The sequence below is a fragment of the Oratosquilla oratoria genome, chromosome 13 (genome assembly GCF_046742065.1).
Source record: "Oratosquilla oratoria isolate Oo_2021 chromosome 13, ASM4674206v1, whole genome shotgun sequence".
NCBI classification, from domain to species: Eukaryota; Metazoa; Arthropoda; class Malacostraca; order Stomatopoda; family Squillidae; genus Oratosquilla; species Oratosquilla oratoria.
In genome coordinates, this window is record NC_134789.1 from 61,788,251 (window position 1) to 61,809,312 (window position 21,062).

The 21,062-nt window shown below is 38.3% G+C and overlaps 2 protein-coding genes across 4 annotated transcripts in view; one reads left to right on the forward strand and one right to left on the reverse strand.

Moving 5' to 3' along the window:
* LOC143032458 (uncharacterized) overlaps positions 1–7,212 on the forward strand; it is a 20,180-nt gene extending 12,968 nt beyond the window's left edge. For both annotated transcript variants that reach the window (XM_076197272.1, XM_076197271.1), the window contains exon 3: positions 3,253–7,212. In XM_076197272.1, coding sequence (XP_076053387.1) covers positions 3,253–4,038 — 786 coding nt within the window. In that variant the 3' untranslated portion in view covers positions 4,039–7,212. The remainder of the gene's footprint in view (positions 1–3,252) is intronic.
* Polr2I (RNA polymerase II subunit RpII15) lies at positions 7,201–19,595 on the reverse strand. Of its 2 annotated transcripts, XM_076197274.1 has the most exons (5): positions 19,438–19,501; positions 18,761–18,810; positions 16,769–16,879; positions 15,913–16,044; positions 7,201–7,455 (listed from the first exon to the last, which is right to left on the reverse strand). In XM_076197274.1, the coding sequence occupies exons 3-5, from the start codon at positions 16,859–16,861 to the stop codon at positions 7,300–7,302; spliced, it is 381 nt and encodes a 126-aa protein (XP_076053389.1). In that variant the 5' UTR covers positions 16,862–16,879; positions 18,761–18,810; positions 19,438–19,501; the 3' UTR covers positions 7,201–7,299. The 2 variants fall into 2 exon arrangements, with proteins under 2 accessions (XP_076053389.1, XP_076053388.1); XM_076197273.1 differs by lacking the exon at positions 18,761–18,810 and having other exon boundaries at positions 19,438–19,595.
* Positions 19,596–21,062: the final 1,467 nt, after the last annotated feature.

Here is a 21,062-nt window from a genome sequence, read left to right on the forward strand (position 1 = left end):
GTTTATGTAAGTGGTTGAATACACACCCATATTGGAAACTGGTATGTTATATCACATTTGTAAATGTTCACCATAAACCTACTATCGGAGAAATGATATCAGAAGTACAGGAAAACTGTATATTTTGACTACTATCTGTAGTCCTCCTCAGCAGAAGAGGAGTACAGATAGTAGTCAAAATATACAGTTTTCCTGTACTTCCGATATTTTCTCCGATAGTGGGTTTATAGTGAACACACCCATATATACATACTCTTGCAAGAGATGTGTTATTGTTTCCACCCTTTCCATACATTTGGACTTGTTGTAGCCACAATCCTCCATTCATATATATTTTTTTCAGTAAGTTTTTAGAAGTGCACACTTAAACGGTATAGCAATAGAAAGTAAAGTATTAATTTTGTAAATAATAATACATCAGTGTCATGTTTATCTTGGCAGAAATCAATAAAAAATAAAGTTCTTAAAAGCAATGCACTACCGAACAGAGTCAGGATGAATGCTTGAGAAGCCATGTTTGTTTTGATAGATTTGGAATTCGGAGAAATTAAAGTATGACAAATTGGTCTAACTTAACCTAACCTACATGTAGTAATGTGGTACCTATAATGCAAAAGGTCGTCAGGGATGTTGATGGCTGGTTTTGGCACTTGGTCAGACTGTGGGGTTTAGAGGAATTTCATAGCTTCAAGAAAGGCATGAAGCTCAGCTCAGTAGCACTGTTTTAAAAATATGTAGTATATGAAGTACTGGTGGAGGCACCGAAGACGTATTCCAGGCCTCGGTATCCATTGTCATCATCAAACTGATATTGACAGGACTGGACAGATGACACCATACACTATTGTCACAGCTCTGTTCAGTAGTGTATTTGCTTTTAACATTTTTTCTCTGCCATGAAAACATATATGCTGTGTGTCCTTCCCTAGGTACCTATTTTCATGAAACTTTATTCCCCCCAAAAATTTACTTATTTCCTTCACTACAATGTACCTCAACCTCCACCTTCATTCCCTACTACATATGATCCATGTATGGATCTATATACCAATGGCTTCATCCCTTTTATGAAAGAGATAGATGGCCAAAGCATGCTTCCATCTCCATTCATTTGTTTCCTTTCCATCTTAGCTCCTTTTGGATGAAGGGTCATCCATGTCCCCTTCCCACTACCTGGATCAGAAGCATTGCAGCAAGACACAGCAGGACCAGTCCCTTCTTTGTCCCCATATGTGAAGACACTGATACAGCACAGTTTCTTCCCAGAAAGATGTGTGGGAGGTTCAGAGGACTGTTGCCAGCCTCAGTGGGGCTGTGGAGTTTTCCATTTAGTGAAACTGGTTGGGAGGAAAGGGGGCAGAATTGTGCCACTATGGTTCCCATACAAGTTGTAAAGGATGACAAAATGAGACAGTAAGGGAACTAGGGATCCATTAAATGTGCAAGGTTGATGTACAGATGAGAGTAAAAGGGGAGAGGTTGGCAGTGTGTTTGTGAGAAGGAAGATTAATGTGTTTGTGTTAACTGAAACTATGTGGAAGAAGATGAGTTTGAGTTTGGGAGTGTGGTGGGGAGAATGTCAGGAGTGATGAAGAGTTCATTATTTTTGAGTTGGGGAGTTGTTCTGTTATTTTGAATCCTCTTTGGTCTGTTGTTTCTGTGCTAACCCAGATTGGGTGATGTGCATTCAGGTCCTACCAGTATGATTGGTTAGCGAGTTAAGTGGTTGAAGTTGATATTAGCCTCTAGGGCTGATGATGTGGGTGTTACGTAGATATTTGTAATGTTTTAAGTTGTTTTCTTTGTATTTGTATTGAAATTATTTCTGTTGTGTTTGTTTAGTTTCTTTTGTTTTATTAGATAAGGGTATGTTGTTGAGGAATGGTGGAGATGGTAAATAGTGATAGCAGAGAGACAAAGAAGGCAAGTGTCGTATTGTTTTAGAAATTAAATAGCACTGTTACTTATCTGTGGTGATTTTGTATTGAGAACAAAATTACTAGAAAAAATCTTTAAAAAGAGGATATGTGTCTTGCGACACTGCTTCTGACCAGGGCAGTAGGCAAGATGCAGGGATGACCTGTCATTCAGGAGGAGCCAAAATAAAGAGGGAGGGAGGAGGAGGATGGGAGTAGAGTATTTGGGGATGGAATAGGTGGGATTAGTTTTTATGCCTTTGTTTTTTGGCTACCTCCCTTGTAAGGGGGAAAAAGCCTTTGGTATATGTATGATACGTGTATGCATAGCAAGGTAAATTTTCAAGTAATTGCACAAGATTTTGATGAAATGTATCCAACAAAGAATTTCTCAAAATTGCCACCATCAGTCTCAGCCACTATTCACTTATAACTCAGATTTAATTTTTACTAGGATTAAGAAATGTTGATGGTGTGTAGGATGAAGAAGATGGAGGGAAAATAAAGAAATACAGTGATTAGTGGTATACAGAGGTGAGGGCAAGGGTAACATAAAAGGAGTACGAGGAAATATGAGAGCCATAGAGTAAAAAGGGTGAAAGCAAAACAAAATGAGTGGCCAAGAGGAGAGATGTGAGGTAGGTCCTAAGATTTCTTATTTTTAGTTGGATTAGGAAATTTTATGGTGATTGGGATGAGGTGATCATATAAGTAATAATTGTAAAGAAGAAATGAAGAAACATGAAAGGTATAGAGTAAGAAGGGTGGAAGCAAACACAAACTAAAGGAGGCCAGGAGGAAAGCGGATGTAAGGTAGGATCAATTTTTGTCTGAGAATCAGTTGATCCATTTCCTCTGGCCTCTTGTAGAAGGCCCATGGCCTCCAGGAAACTGGTAACAGCCTCTGGTCAGAACCATAAGTTACATAGAAGAGATGTGTTTTTGTCTGGGGATTATTAGTGTGGGGCATAGTAGTATGTGTTCTGTGTCTTCTGTTTGGTGGTTGCATCTAGGGCAGTTTGAGCGTGTGGCCGGGCCTATTCAGTGTTGGTACTGTTTTAATGACACATGGTATCCTGAGCACAGGCTTGCTAATGTGGGAGGCTTTTCTCTATGGGACTTGTATCTGGGGATTTTGTTGGAGTATTGAGTTTGGGGTCTTACTTGAATAGCTTATTAAATTATCTTGGTGTGAATATGTTTCTGTGTGGATGATTTGGGTGGCAGTATTAAATTTTCTTTTTTATAAAACTAAATTCCTCAGCTTAGTTGTTTAACCATTATTAAACTACATATACATTTTTATTTATGTATAAATATATTTTTTCTCCAACAGGCAGGACCGTTGCAGCATGTTAAGCACCCAAAGGATAAAAGCACAGGGAAACCAAAATCCTTTGCTTTCATATGCTTTCGTGAAGAAAGCTCAGTTGCCTATGCCATAGAACTCCTAAATGGCATAGCCCTTTATCAGAGGAACATAAGGGTTCAAAATAGGAACCAGCAAATCAGAAATAGTGGGTCTGTTGGTATTCACACTCTTGATCCCGATGTTCTTCAGAGCCTGCAGGGGAGCATGAATCCTGCAGGTAGCAGTGGATCACACAATTCCCTTCTTGGAGAGCCCCCAGGTTCCTCTGGTTTATTGAAAGCACAGTTGCAGATAGCTATGCTAACTGGGCAAATTGCTCCTTCATTGCTTTCAAATCCCCTCATGAATACAATGGCACCACAGTCTAGCCAAAAGAATAGACACAGTAATTATCAGAACTCTTCATACCAACCTCAGCACCGAAACAATTCTAGGGATGGTCGGCTTGGTAGACCGGACTTTATGAATGGCCCACGGAAAATTGATAACGATGCACTACAAAGAATGAAATCTCATTTGAACAAGAATAATCATTCTGGTTCACACAACTTTAATCAGCATAGGAACCAAGGCAGTTTCGTCAGAAATGATCTGCTGCCTTATGATGATAGACACAACAATTACAACAGAAATGATGACCGCAACAGACATTCCAACAGGGGAAAACATCATAGTGACCAGCGACAGAGTGGACCACATGATAGATATGACAGACATAGACCATACAACAGAAACCACAATCGATATTGATCAATTGTTTTTTACATTATAATAGATAATTTAAGGAAATGTTTTATAAGGTGATACTTTAATGGTAGTCAATATTATTTCACACATATATTTTTCCCCTCTTTTCTTTAGTTCTATATTGCATAATTTGACCAGCTTATTCTGGGGAAACTGAAAATTGATTCACCACAATCTATGATTCCCTCTCTTTTCTTTCAATAAATTTAAATATTACATATATATACCAAAGGCTTTTCCCCCTTACAAGGGAGGTAGCCAAAAAACAAAGGCATAAAACCGCTCCCACCCATTTCATCCTCACACACTCCACCCCCATCCCTCTTTTCTTGGCTCCTCCTGGATGATAGGAAATACCTGCATCTTGACCACTGCCCTGGGTTAGAAGTGTCACAAGACACAGCACATCCACAGCAAGGGTGCTTCGTTAAATTGGCCACTCCCCCCCCCCTCCTTTCATGCAGAAAAAGAGAATATGGAGAGAACTCTTTGGGTTGCATCAATTTATTTTTTGTGCATACTCCCTCATCCCCCCCACCCACTCCCCCTCAAGCATCACAGCATCATCAATACAAAACCATTCTCTATTCATCCCAGTCTTCTGTCTTCTCCTGTCCTTCCTCAATAGACAAAGGATTACAAAGGCGGAGCATGCTGACAGGAGACCTTTTGGTCCATATCGAGGTCGGATGCAAAAAAAAATCATAATAATGATAAATGAATAAAAACTACAATAATTTAAATAATAAATAAAATACAAATGCATAAGTATAGTTAAATAATAAACAAACCGGTAAATAGTAAATAATAATGAATTGACACAATAATAAATGAGAATTGAGCAAATAAACAGATAAATTATAACAAAACAAATAATATAAAATAAATGATTCATTACAGCATCTTGCTTAAATGTTTATCTAAATGATTCTTAAAGCTTCGAACTGAACTACATTGCACTGCCTTTACAGGAAGTTTATTCCATTCATTAACCACACGGTGAAGTTGTTTCTACCCACTTCCAAATTAAATCTATTTCTGGACAGTTTGAGACCATTGTTTCTTGTCTGATTCTCATTCAGTGTGAAAATCCTGTATATCTGCAATACCTCCCACAGTACCTTCCTGTCTACCCTATCATAATCCTTTTCAAATTCCATAAAAGCCCCAAAAAATAATTGCCTTTTCCTAAAGTCTCACATATCTATCTTACCACAAAATTCTGATCCATGCAACACCTACCTGTCCTAAACCCACATTGTTTCTCACCAATTAATTTCCTACCCTAGCATTAAGGTCTCCCAATACCACTACATTGACATTTCTCCCTAAACCCTCTATGCACTCGTTTAAATCTATTCAAAAAGCTTCCCCTTTCCTTGACACTCTTCTCACTACCAGGCCCGTATGTACATACAAACACCCACATCTCCCTTCCCAGTTTCACCTTCATCAAGATGAACCTTGAAGAAACCTTCCACTCCACTACATGTTTACCTATCTCTTCACTTACTAGTATAGCTACCCCTTTCCCTCTCTTCCCTCCCAAACTTGCACTCTCCCTTCCCTTTCAGCTTAGTTTTGCTCAAAGCTAACACATCAATCTTTCTTCTCACAAACATATTGCCTATCTCTTCCCTTTTACTCTCATCTGTACCACATCCACACACATTAAAAGAACCCAAACCTTATGGTACTGGTTGGAAAACTCCCAAACCAGTACCATAAGGTACTGGGACTACAGGGAGAAGGATGCCTAGTCCTACCCAGTCCAGTTTTTGTCACCTCATATGGCTCAAGTGGAAATACTTGGTGGCAGTATTCTTATCCCCCACCATAGGTTTAGGCAAAATGAGAAAATGAATATTCAGAGAAATGGTACAGGACAGTAACAAGAGTGGGGGGTCAGCATAATGGAGGGACAATTGCAGTATAATAGAGTATCGTCATTTCTGTGAAGAGAGATTTCCTCTACCACAGACAAAAATGATGCGTGGCCCTGGTCCGTAGGGGTGCCCCATATAGACCCTAAAGTATCAGCTGCATGCTACTTACCAGCTTTTAACGCCACAATAACATGCAGCCAATACCCCAGATGGGGAATAATAAATAATATTGGAGCAAAATATATAAATGTTTAGTCATGTTCACATATTTTTGAGGGTCCAAGAAGACTATGTTACAAGTTATTTCACACATCAGTATATGCTCTCAAGAATTTGAGTTACCATTAAGGCTTATCTTTGATAATAGACCATGAATCTTTGATAAAATACTTCATAGAATGAATGTTTTACCATTCAAAGGATGGTCTGTATATTTATGTTCTTTGATAAGTTGTATATCACATAATGTTAACCTTCCGTTTTTCTTCTGAGTAACTTAGAATTGCCCTACGCCCCCCTCCTTTTTTTATTTATTTGATATCCGTTTATTTACACATACCAACGGCTTTTTCCCCCTTACAAGGGAGGTACCCAAAAGACAAAATCCAATCCCATCCATTTTATCCCCATATACTCTGCTCCCATTCACTTCCCTCCCTCCTTATTTTGGCTCCTCCTGGATGACAGGTCATCCCTGCATCTTGCCCACTGCCCTAGGTCAGAAGCAATGCAGCAAGACACAGCACATCCATAGCAAGTCTGAATCATTTAATCAGCGACCCCCCCCCCTCTCTGTCTCCTCATCCAGAAAAATAGAAGATGGGGAGATACAGGGATGACCTGTTTTCCAGGAGGAGCCAAGATAAGAGGGAGGGAGTGGAGTATGTGGGAATGGAATGGGTGTGAGTGGATTTTATGCCTTTGGTTTTTGGCTACCTCTCTTGTAATGGGGAAAAAGCCTTTGGTATATGTATGATATCCATTTATATTAATGATTTAAATTTGTATTAATTGTAAAGGTATGTAAAGGAAAACTGTTGTACAAACATGTTTTACAGATATTTGTAGCATCACCAATAGTATGGACAAAAGTTTTATATAAAACACTCGGAAAATGAATTTTACATAAGTGCAATGTTTTTCTTCAACATTTAAGAATTATGAAGTTTTTAAATGTTTGGTCTTTTTGTAATAAAGCTTTCTTCATCATATAGCATGTACAAATCAAAGTACAACAGAATAGATAAAAAATATGTAGATGGGGTATCAAAATAAAAAATTTTGCATTAAACTTTATTTCATTTTGATAGAAAAACATTAGTTTTAAGGTTGTCAGAAGAAAATATGAGGAACAGTGATAGAAGCATTCTGTCAGGTTTCATTCAGTCCATCTGTGGGTGCATTCAGTATTACAGCAGACATAATACAGTCTCATTTCATCTTCAGCCCTCCTGGTCTGAGCCTGGAAGAAAACTGCTTCTCTGCTGTTGCAACGTGGGCACGGGTGATCATCTGTCCGAGGCAAAGTGGGATCCTACAGAGGGGGAAAAAAAAAAAACTATAACCATAAGCCTTTAACAAGGAATGTATAGTGTTTTAGTAACCTAATTTTATACAGCAGTACCATGAGCTACAGTCAGTTATATGCAGGTGAGAGAGGGAAAAAATCACCCAATTTGGTGCAACACACAAATAGTGGACCAAAGAGGACAAATTATTATAATGACTCGCCATCTAACATGTTAAAACTATATCCACCACCCCAATAGTCAGCCTCTTCAAAATAATTTAACTACTTCCCCAGACATAACGTGTTTACCTTCCCTCCATACACAAATTGAGAAACCATACATAGCCTCCCCAATAAAAGAACTTTCATATGCTACAAAAAGGAAATTGTTAAGAATATAAGAAAAATTTAGACCTTCAACATAGACCAGTTCCTATCCACATACAAGAACAGTGGATAAGATAGCAGTGACCAATCAGGAAGTAAGAAAAGACATTTCAAGATGCTACATAATAAAGTACAACCTCTACACACATCCTAACATCTACCACAAGAAAAATAACAACTACAATAAGTTAAGGACATCACAAAACTAATAAACACGAAAAAATGGGAAAAGCAAATTAAATAGACGAGAAAAAGATAAAATGTGGAGAACAATAATGCAAAACTATCACTCAAAATGAAATCCACCCCAACCTATGAAGCAATTGGAACAAAGGAAAAAAACTATCACCAAAGCAGCAATGTATGATTATCAACAATTATCCTACTGTTTAGAAGATTGCAGGATCTTGAAGCGAGACTCGGGTACTGGAAACAAAAGCCAACTACTACCCCACCACCTTCATGTGGTGCTCCTTGGTACCTGCTCCCACCTGGTAGTTGCCAAGTGTGCAGGCAGTGGCTAAGACTGACAGTATGTTCAGTCACAATCTCCCACACATTGATGAAAACTTCCTATTCCTCCAACTGTCAATCTATATATCAACAGGCCTCTTCCTCATAAGACAACCCTCCCTCCTTGTCTCTTCATGCAAAAATAAAGACACGAAAGGTGACTGCAAGACACCATAAGGCCTACACAAGGCAGCTCCATGTCCGTTACCACCTATCATATCCATAAAGCTATCTAACCTCTTAAAACAACTGATAGTTTCTGCACTCATTATATGGTTACTAAGCCTATTCTATTCAGTGACCAATCCATTGTTACAGCAGTTCTTGCCTATTTCCTTCTTAAGCTAAATTTGTCCAATTTAATTCTATTACTGTGAGTTCTACCATGTTGTCTTAATATGATTTTGTCAGCATTACCCTTGTTAAAGCCCCTGACTCACTTGAACGCCTCTATTTGGTCACCTTGCATTCTGTGTAAGGTAAATTTCTGAGCTAGTGTATCATCCTCCTCTGTACGGTCCTATATTATGAAGACCAAAATTGTACTGCATAGTCAAAGATGGGTCTAATTAATACCAGATAGAGTTCAATGACTACCTCTGCACTTTCATTCCTAACAATTCTAGGAATAAAACCTAATGCTCTGTTAGCTCTATTTCTGGCACTAATGCACTGTTTCCGGTATTTAAGGTCAGGACTCTCAAGCACTCCCACTTAGTTTTCTTTAAAAAGGTGTTATTTAAGCTATAACTGCTTTCTGGGTTGTGTGAACCTACATTTAATATGCTGCCCTTTGAGATATTGAAGTCCATTTGCCTTTTCACTGACCATGTGAACAATTTGTTAAGATCTTCCTGCAATATCCCGGCATCTGACCTGATTTGGCATTCTATTTTAGTGTCATCCACAAACTTACTAATATCACTAAATAATCCCATTTTCCAAGTTGTTTATACACATAATGAACAATAAGGGACCCAAAACTAAGCCCTGGAGAACTCCACTACTAACACCCCCATTTGGATTTTACACCATTAATGGTGACCCTGTGTAGACGAGAAATCCCTTTACGCTATGTCAACTTATATTCCATTCACAACCATGCTCCACTCACACCTATCCTTTGCCTTCTCCCTTTCCTGCTTGGGACATTCCCTTTTTACTCAAAGCGCTCTTCATATCCATCCACCTCTGCCTTCCACACTCATTTTGCTAGTCTTTCCTCCATTCTTTCCATGTGCCCTAACCATCCTGGTATTCTTTCATCTACCCTATGTGCCAGCTCCGTTTCCACCACTGCTCTCCTCTTCACCTAATTTCTTACTTCATCCATCCTTGTAACACTTCACCATACTTTTTGAACACTTCATCTAAAAAAAAAAAAAAAAAAAAAAAAAAGAGGCACCTACACTGTCAAATTTGACATATGAACAAAGATTGGAGAAATTACTTCTATCAACACTGGAACAGAGAAGAGAAAGAGGTGATTTGTTGACCATTTACAGAATTATGAAAGGGTTGGAAATTCTTGATAGAGACAACTTATTAAAATGGGACAGAAGAGAATCGAGGACATGAAAAGAAGCTAAAGAAGGACAGTTATAGAAGAGATTTGGAAAAGAATAGCTTCCCACATAGTGTGATTGATGTCTGGAACAAACTAAACGGAGAAACATTGAGTGCCAAAACTATACATGATTTTAAAGATTAACTGGATGCGGAGAGATATGAAAACGGGTCACTATAAGCATAGCTCTCATCCCGTAAAATACATGTTTAAATTTCTCCTTTCTTAAATTCCAAGTCTATTTGCATCCATCCTCTCCATTCCTTGATGCATGTGACCTTAACCACTTCCATACGGTGACGCCTACGTAGGCCTCATGAGGAGCAACTGGGTACGAGATGATGCCGACGTCGGCGTCTTGATTATATTTATTGTAGTCATACCTACGTAACCTCCATTCTCTCTAAATTGGCTTCATCATATTTTCTATGGTTATCAAAATTCACGGGTGAAAGAGAACGAACGATTGAGCACTGACTTTATTTTTTATAATGCGATTATTATGACGCAACATCGCACGTCGGGCAGCTAATGCTGCCAGACATCCGATGTGCCCGGAGTGAAGTGGTTAAATATTTAAAACTATCCACATCCTCTAACCTCTCTCCTTTAAGACTTACATCCAGCATAGTGCCATTTTCAATGCTTTTTGTGCCTCATCTTTTCCTATACCCCAGTCATTTACCTCTACCATCACAGTCCTCTTCCTAGCTTCCCCTACTGCCACAATCAATCGCTCTCTATCCTCCTCCACATTCAACAACTCTGAAATACTCTTAACCCATCTTCCCCTTACCACCTTCACTTCCATTAACATATGTCCATCTACACCTTTTATCTTTTTCTCTCTAAATGATTCACCCCCACTCACTATTTTTAACTTCCTTCCAAAACATGTTTTTATTGTTTTCAGTATTTTCTGTCATACCCCTACCCTATTCTACACCTGCTCTCCTCTTTACCCCCATCACCTTACCCGTTGCTCTTCCTTTCTTTCTTCTAACTGACAACCATGTGAGATTAAGCATGGGGGTGGGGTAGAACATGGTGATTTATGAAAGTTCTTTATCATGACCCACGTGGTAGTCAATGTAAGGCCAGTGGTCACACTATGCAAGGATGGGCAGTACAACTCTAAAGTTCTTGTATGCAGCACTGGCTGCCATATGTAATTTGCATCACTCTACTTGCATTACAAAATATAGTCACTGCTGTATTACCAATTCTCTTTTACTCTGAGTAATAATAAAAACAGGAAATGTGATTAAACCAGTTCACACAATCCGAGGTGTAACTCATGTACAACTACAAAAAATATATATATAATCAAGACGCTGACACTGGCACCCTCATGTACCAACTTGTGCCTCATGATGTCTACACAGGCATCATTGTACTGAAGTGGTTAGGGACTGCCCTGCTCACCCCACATGGGAAAGGGGCAAGAAAAGTTACCCTAAACATGGCCTCCTTAAATCTAACTGGGCTGGGGAGCTGCCCCCCTCCAGCATGACCCATACACAGTAAGAATACTGATAATAAAACAACAGTGAGGGAGCAAGAACTTTCCCAAAACCAAAGCCCTTCTGTTGCATTCCTGCCAAAACCTGCATGATCTCTCAGTCTATGAAGTGAAGAAGCCTGCCCCTGAATTTAAGAGCAACTAAAATCACTTGCAGGTACAACGTTCGGACACATCAAAGAAACTACTATTACAGTATACAATATATACTTTCAGTGCTGAATTATGTGAGCCCTGCATGGACCTGTAACCTCACAGAGTCACACCACAACACCCTGCAGACTATTCAGAACAAAGCCCTAAAGATAATTAGAGACTACACAAATGCAACATTTACAGACCATCTACACCATGAAACAATATTCCCCAAAGTCAAGGATCACCTTGACATTAGGGGGCACACAAACACTTGCTGCAGCCTCCACAAATACAGCCCACCCATTACACATGGTACAACTTCCATACATGCCAAAAAATATCAAAACAACACCCAAATACCTATATTACACACAAATACTCTCTTCCTTCACAACCACCAGATACCTACCACCTAAACCATATCAATCATACCACTCACTGGCCTATCAATAGACCGGAAGACAACACACTACAGCATGCCAGATCCCCCTGACATCCATCCCTTTAAATCCTTTCTACACCAAGTGGCCAGAATCCACCTGGCTGGGCTGCGGTGCAGCCACCATCCAGTCCTCCTAAGTTACCAAATGTGGATGGATGAATGCATCATGGATGTGATGCATATCCCCATACTACATACATACATATACCAAAGGCTTTTTCCCCCTACACAGAGGATAGCCAAAAAGAAAAAGGCATAGAAACCACTCCCACAAAAAATATCTCCATACTACTAAACACATATTGGAAGACTGCATTGTACACAATTATGCATGCCAACAACACAACATATACTCTATGAGGGATTTATGGGAAAACCACATTCCAGTCATGGTGTTCTTCAAGGAGACGGGACTGCTTGGCCAGACAGTCTAGGTAAAGTCATTATCATCATCATCATTTGCAGGTATGGTAAAATCATCACAATCCCCAAACCTAATAAAAACCCAACAGTTTCAGCATCACATTGGCCAATCACAATTTTCTGCACCCTCTCCAAAGTAAGAGCACCTCATACTACAACTCGTCATACCACGTATCCCTCTTGCCAAATCACAACACAGTTTTAGACCACTGCACTCCACAAACACTCTTGATATATCTTATAAAACTCTATATTAGTAAAAAAGAATTATGCCATCCCCCAACACAATTTCACAAACAAAATAAACAACACAGACATGCACAATAACACCAAAAAATGGCTGGCCAATTATTTGGAAGGTAGAAGTGCCTGTGTCAAATACTGGCCAATCATTGCACATCAGAATCCTTAGGAATGGAGTATCCCAGGGCTCCATCCTATCCCCCACACTCTTTAATCTATAGATGCATGATATCCCCAGATGCCACACACCCAAAATAAAAATCTCTTCACACAAATGACATAACAATTACATGCACAAATGCAGACTGAACCACAGAAATACTACAGCCATACCTCAACACAATCAACAACTGGTTCACCACAGACTCAAAATAGTCCTAACCAAATCCACACTCCTCAACAACAGCTTCATGACACACACACACTCACACAAGATTCTTGGCAAAATATATGATACATTTATGTCATTCAAACAACATGACAAACATAAAGACAAAATGCACTCATACATACATATACCAAATGCTATTTCCTCCTTACCAGGGAGGTAGCCAAAGTCAAGGGTCATAATTCCACTCCCACCCACCCCATGCACTCAACAAGCTTAAATCACTTGCAGGTGCAACATGCGGACACAACAAAGAAACTACCACTATGGTATACATACATACATACATACACCACAACACCCCACAGACAATACAGAATAAAGTCCTAAAGCAGCAGTTCATAAAGTTTTTCAATCCCAATACCCCAAAGTTCAATTCCAAGTCAACCTGATACCCCCTCTCCAATATCAGTCTACTACTCCCAACTTTTAGCTTTTGAGTTTCAGTAGAAAAGAGCAAACATGATGGCTATAAACAAACAGCTGAGTTGTATGGACACTTTTTATTTTGAGTGAATAAATTAATGAAGTACATCTGATATATATATGCTAATAAGAACATGGGTATGTGTGTTCAGTTATGCAAAGTAGACCACTTGGAAAAAGAAACTAACGAAGCAGAGCGCTTTTGTATATGTTCAGTGCAAAAAGTACTTTTTGCACTGAACATATACGAAAGTGCTCTGCTTCGTTAGTTTCTTTTTCCAAGTGGTCTACTTTGCTTATATATATATATATATATATATATATATGATGCATTTTTGATACCTCAAGAAATGGATTTGATACCTCCTGGGGGTATTGAGGTACTACTTTAGGAATGCCTGCCCTAAAGATAATTACAGGCTGCACAAATTTAACACCTACAGACCATCTACACCATGAAACAAAAGTCCTCAAAGTCAATGATCACCTTGACATGAGAGACACAAACACAGCCAACCACTACACTACACTCCACATGGCAAAACATACACACACACACATCAGGAAACATCAAAACAACACCCAAATTCCTATATCATACAAATACTCTCCTCTCAAAGGATTACAAAGGTGGAGCATGCCAACAGGAGACCTTTTGGTCCATATCTAGGTCGGATGCAAAAAAAAAAATCATAATAATAATAAAATGATAAATAAAAACTATAATAATGTAAATAACAAATAAAATACATAAATAAATGCATAGGTATAGTTAAATAATAAACAAACAGGTAAATAGTAAATAATAATAAATTGACATATAACTAATAATAAATGAAAATCAGACAGACAAATGATAACAAAACAAAAACAAATAATATAAAATAAATTATAATCATTACAGCATCTTGCTTAGGTGTTTATCTAAATGATTCTTAAAGCTTCAAACTGAACTACATTGCACTACCTGTGCAGGAAGTTTATTCCATTCATTAACTACACGGTTGGCAAAGTTGTTTCTACCTACTTCCAAATTGAATATATTTCCGGACAGTTTGAGACCATTGTTTCTTGTCTGATTCTCATTCAATGTGAAAATTTTGTCACTTTTGATGTTGTCAATTCCCTTTAAAATCTTAAAGACCTGTATCAAGTCACCTCTGAGTCTACGCTTTTTTAGGGAAAACAGATTCATATGTTTTAGTCGATTTTCGTATGATTTATTTTTTATATTTGGAATCAGTTTCGTGTCTCGCCTTTGTACTTTTTCCTATAGAAATATATAATTACTGGTAATCATATTGCTCACTGCTCCATCAACAAACCAAAAGACAACACACTGCTGCATGCCTAACTCCCAGATATCCATTCCTCTGAATTCTCTCTCTACTGAGAAAACAACCTGGCCAGGCTATGATGCAGACACCATCCAGCCTTTCTAAGTTACCAGAGGAGACTGGGTGACCACATCACAGATAACTGTCCAGGATGTAACCCATACTACACAACACATTATGGACGACTGTATTGTACACAATCATTCACGCCAACAACACAACACATACTCTATAAGGGATTTGTGGGAAAACCCAATTCCAGCCATGGCATTCCTCAGGGAGACGGGACTGTTTGATCAGACAGTCTAGGGAATGACAACAGCAAAAACTAGAATCAGGGGCTCAATGTAACAAAGTCCAAGTCCTAACAACGGCAGTCACCACAGTTCAAACAACACCACATTGTAAGAGAAGTTCCTACTTCTACAATACCATCTAGAAGAAATAATGGAAGTAGTGAGACAATCTAATTCTTCAATATGAGTCAAATATTCGTGTGCACATCAGGTTGCCTGATGTACAACGATGCATCACAATATGCGCATTACAAAACAAAGTTACTGCTGTTATATGTTTTTTCTCTCACCCTAATATAATGCCACAGAAAATGTGATCAAGCATGTTCACAGAAAATGGGGTCACTCGGCTACAACTGCAAAATAAATATAATCAAGAAGCCAACACTGGTATCCTCATATACCCTACTCACAACTTATGACACACAAATTTATCTTTGCATTCATCCCGAGACAACCATTTCTCATAATACTCTTCATTCCATCCAGACATTTACTTGCTTCCTTTATTCTAAAATTCACTCCTCCACTCACTGCCACCACAGAAGTAGTGGAAAATGAAGAAGTGGAGACTTTGAAATGACAAAGAAAAAACCAAAGTAGAGCAGCAGAAGGATGAAAGAAAGAAAAAAAGAAAAAAAAAAAAAAAAAAAAAAAAAAAAATCCTCTACGAGTGGTTTGTTTTTATATTAATAAATGTTGTGTGGCTCTGGTCCACTACATATTACTACGAAGTTAATGCACCAGTGCAAGTAAAACTATACTATATACTAAAAACAAGCAATCAAACATGACATACCTGTATAACTTCTGGATTAATATGTCGCAATTCATCAATTTCATGCATCAATTTGTTGACGTAGATACAGTTACTGTCAGCTGGCATCTTGTAATCACAGTTGCGGCATGCATATAGCAAAATCTTATTTTCCTAGAAATAAGGAAATTCGTTTACATATTTATCTGAGTAAATTAATGGCATATGGTGTAGTAATACTATCAGTTAAGATATAAAAATGCTAAGAAAAAGAAGCATTGAAACATACAAAAACAAAATTATAATAACCTTGAGAAAGAAATTATGTTACATGAGCGAAATAGTTATGTTGAACTCATATATGTGTCTGGATTTTTGTCAGTGAGTTCCTGTGTGAGCCTATCCAATAATCATATAGCTATGGTTACAAATATTATTATCTACATCATGGGCTGGTGGTTTACCACATAGAGATGTAATACAAAGACAAGTGTTAGATATTTCTCCTCTGAGACTAATCCAAATTCTAGCCAGATACCTTGGGATCACAGATTTCTAAAAGAAAGTCAATAGATTCAATGAGCAAATTAACACGCAAATACCAATACCAATCACCCATGACCTATACAATCTCAACTTCTAAAGGTCTTGTTTTCTAATTCAATTTAGACCCTAATTTTGACCCTTAAATGCCCTACGTAGTTCATGAAAAAGCCTAACTAATGTTCATGTAATCCTACATGAAATTGTGTACCTGGGTAGTTATAAAGTGATGAATTGCATCAAAAGAAAATTTGTTAAATGTCATATAACAATAATTTTTTTAATGATGTGTTGGCAAATCACTGAAAGATTTTTCCAACTGAAGGAACTCGACAAAATAAAATTTTGTACTAACCTTATCTTCTTTGGGATACAACATATTGTTGCACTCCTGACAAAACCGAATACCAACATAGCCAGGGCCCTCTTTCTCTTTCGTTAAGTTCATGGTAGTTAACTTGTCTCACTGAAATATAAAACATAAATGAAAACTTAACAGGTGATCATGACATAAAAAGTAAAGGGTTCTTAACCTACATGTTCTCAAGTATCGATTGAGGGATAGAAGAGATGGTGGCGACAGCAAAATTATCATCTTCGTAGTTAGCAGGTAAAGACATATATATACATTCCAAAAGCTTTTTCCCCCTTACAAGGGAGGTAGCCATAGTCAAAGGCATAAGTCTACTCCCACCTATTACATTCGCACATACTCCACTCCCATTCACCATCCCTCCCTCCCTCTTTTCTTGGCTCCTCCTGGATGATGGGTCATCCCTGCATCTTACCCATTGTCCTGGGTCAAAAGCAATGCAGCAAGACACAGCACATCCACAGCAAGGCCACTTCATTTAATTGGTGACCTCCCTTCTCTGTCCCCTCATGCAGAAAAAGGGAAGACAGCGTGAAATCCCTTTGGGCTGCACCAAAATATCATTCACACATACTTCCTCAACCCCCATCTCCCACACATCCCCTTCCATGCATCACAGCATCATCCATACACAACCATTCTCTACTCACCCCTATCCTCTGTCTTCTTTCTCAATGCCCCTTTTACCCCATCCATTTATCTCATTCTTGGTCACCACCTCATTTGCACCTCTTCCTTCCACATCACTTTTACTAATCTTTCTTTACTCATTCTTTCCATGTGTCTAAGTTAATAAAGATAAAACAAAGCAGATAAATACTAATTTCAGAATACTAGGTGGATCCAAAAAGATGTTACTGAAGAAGAAAAAGAAATAGCAGGAGTTTGTAAAAGAAGCCAAGTTTAAGAATGGAATAGATCTGAACAGGGTATTTCATTTATCATAATTATTATATATATATATATTTTTTTCTTTCTTTTAAGAAATAGTATTTTGAAAAAGAGAAGAGAAAATTGTTTGGGAGTCAGAGCAAAAACATTACAATTTATACATGTTTATCCATAATCAAGAAACAGTAGATACAATGTTTGGAGATGTGACAGAATAGAATGGAAACGGATGACTCAATAACTGTAAAAAATATAAAATACATCATAAAAACTAATAATCAACAAGAAAGAAAAATGGGAAAACAGATAACAAACAAATGTAAAGAACTATAAAATCATCAAAAACTCAAATTTGAACTCATGAAGCACTTGAAGCAGCCCAATGAAAAAATACAATCATGAAAACTGAACAAATGACCTGCACACAGACAATTAATCCCTCTCCTCCTTAACCTTTCCTAGGCTCCTATGACCTCCCCTAATTCCCCCAGATCTTCCTATTTATTCTCAGATACATGTACCATGACTATATACTTGACAAAGCTGTAACAAGGTAAACGTCGCACTAATAAAGACTCCGTCCTCACTTTAACACTTCTCAAACCTATAACTCCAGAGAATAATAAGAGATACAAAAAATCAAAGTATACACAGATGTCCTCCCTGTTCTCAAACTATAACAAGGAAGGGATAGTATACTGAAAATATTCCCATATATGATCCCAACCATCCATCTAAAATACTTTGGTCCACATGCAATAAATAAAGGCCTTTACTTATGCTTTCAAGCACTTCTGGAAAACAAATTGCTCATATCAACACCAAACCTCCTGAAAACCTAGCATCCTACAAACTAATCTGACTACTATACACCATATACATACTAATGGAAAGACAACAGAAAGACATGTAACTAATCTACCCACCTCCCGGAATCAACATTGATTCAAGGAAGGACATACCTGTGACTTGCGCACTTCTCTCAAACATCACAACTGCTGTAGGGAAAGTGGACTATGAAACAATAAACCAAATTTGTGATTAGTACATCAGTAAGATGACAATAAAGCTGTTCCCAGTTACCTGAGGCCCATAGGTCTGCTGCTTGAGACAAAAGGCCCACCTGAGATTTCCTTGAAGGAAAAAGGCAATCAAAACCCAAAACTAAGAAGAGTAAAAATCATATAGGTGGTAAAGGAGAGACTTAAAGAGATCAGTAAAAATGTGTGATAGGAGCTGAAAGTGATCAGCATCCTTTGGGTGGAGACTAGACTCAATCAAAATAAATTATAAAGGAATGATTGTGACTGGTCTGTATGAATGTCAGTAGTCCCTAAAATATTGACTGCATAAAACATCTGCAGTCAATGCCCCATATGGAGGATCAATAAGCAACTAATGGAATTTGTGTATTCAAAATATGAAAATCTGGAAACCTGCAATGCAAGAATCCGCTAAAACTAAACATTCAACCAGTATTCTTCACCAATAAAAGATTATTTAACTTCCGAATTTATTGCTAATTGTTTTTGTTAACATGTCTCCAATTTTTAAAGTGTTAAGAATTAACACCATGAAACCATACATGGTTATTCTGGTTTCTTATGAAATCTAATATCTATTGATAATTAAAATTCAACTCTGGCTGCTTACGGGATGTTGTTTGAATGAACAGTCCATTCTTAAGGTTTTTAAGCCAGAAGCAAAATAATTATATAACAGCAACACTAAAATGAAAACAAAAAATATAAATGTCCAACCCTTATATCTCAAAAATTTCCAAATTTTAGTTCACTGTCTCAAATGACGTTCGACTCAACGCCAGTCCGATGAAGCGACGACAATGTTTTGTAAGACACGAGCTATTTCGAAATGAAAATATTTAGACTTCACAGTCATGATAACATAATCCACTGTAGCTACCCGTATGAAAATATTACCATATGATGACGAAAAATAAAGATTAGTAAATCTTGTAATAATCACATAATTTTGTATATCGACCAATCTTTTATTTTTAATCTTCCACCTTTTCACAAAAGTCTAAAAGGAGAGTCTGAGGAATGAAAAGTTTCATGAGAATAGGTAGCTGGACTATCTGGAGATAGTCGCAAAAAGAAGGCCATATGAAGGGGTGGTTGTACGGGACAGAGACTTGGACAGCAATGGAGTAGAAAGATGAAATTTAAATGTGTTGGAGAAGTAATGTGAGGGTTACGAGGCTTGGATAGTGTGAGAAATAAAGAAGTGAAGTGGAGATCGGGGGTGGATCGAGCCGATAGAAAGGATTGATGAAAAAATACTGAGATGATTTGGGCACATGGAAAGAATGATAGGAGAAAGACTAACAAAAGTAGTCTGGAAGGCAGAGGTGGGTGGAATGAACTTCAGGGGAAGAACATGAATGAGATGGATGGATGTGGTGAAGAGGAATGTCTGTTGAGCCAACGAGGGAAGATGCAAGAGATACGTGTGTGTGAGAATGGGTAATAAATTGACGCGAGCCCAAAGGATTTCTCCTCGTCTTCTCTAATTACTCATGTGTGGACAAGGGAAGGTCGCATTGTGAATGAACTGTGGGGCTTTGGGTGTGTTGTGTTTTGTATTGATTTTGATCTAGGCAGTGGGCAGAGTATATGGACTACTAAACTGACGGACGGACGGATGATGATGATTATTAAGATTGGGTGGTCAGCACAGTCACGTGTCACAATTACGTAAATAATTGATGACATTTCATTTCGTGATTTGTATTTGCGTTCTTTGACCTAATTGGCGTGGATTCAACAATAGTTGTGATTTATGGAAAAGATCGGTCAGGGTCTCCTTCAAGCCTTAGCAACCGTCAGCATGGAGAGTAACACTTCTTTCCGTTCTCACCCGGAACTTCAACTATCAACAGAGGCAGGTTCCGGACTCTGAGGACGAAGACCTTACCGAGTCAAGTGATTTGTCGCTGGATTTGGATGCGTCCAGCGGAGATTTTGATGTTGTCCACAACCTAGACACTTCCATTGACAGCGACGAGCCGTTAGAAAGTGTGAGGGCACGTTAATGGAAAACAAACGCTCCAGGCACCAAAATTTTCGTGGCGTCGGAGAGACAACGTCCCACTGAAATATGGACTCGGCGGGAACTCCGAAGTCCAGGAGGACCTGGATCAATCCTCGTCCGTCATGGACGTCTACAAGGCGTTCATGACAGACGAACTCGTTTTCCACGTTGTGGCCGAAACGAACAGGTATATAGAGTTGATACAACCAACTTTGTTCACGTGTCTTTCTTTTTTAATCAAACAAAAGGTGAGGACGGTACCTACATAAACTACTTCCTTACTCTTCTTTGTTTATAGGTTTACCGAGACAGCCCCCACAAGGAAGAGTCA

Bases quoted from the DNA above. Each gene is read 5' to 3' on its own strand.
- Polr2I (XM_076197273.1), bottom strand. From the start codon at position 16,861: ATGAACTTAACGAAAGAGAAAGAGGGCCCTGGCTATGTTGGTATTCGG. The intron at 16,045-16,768 runs GTTAGTACAAAA...CCTTATTTCTAG, and splicing joins TGTATCCCAAAGAAGATAAG to GAAAATAAGATTTTGCTATA. The intron at 7,456-15,912 runs GTATGTCATGTT...CCCCCTCTGTAG, and splicing joins TTAATCCAGAAGTTATACAG to GATCCCACTTTGCCTCGGAC.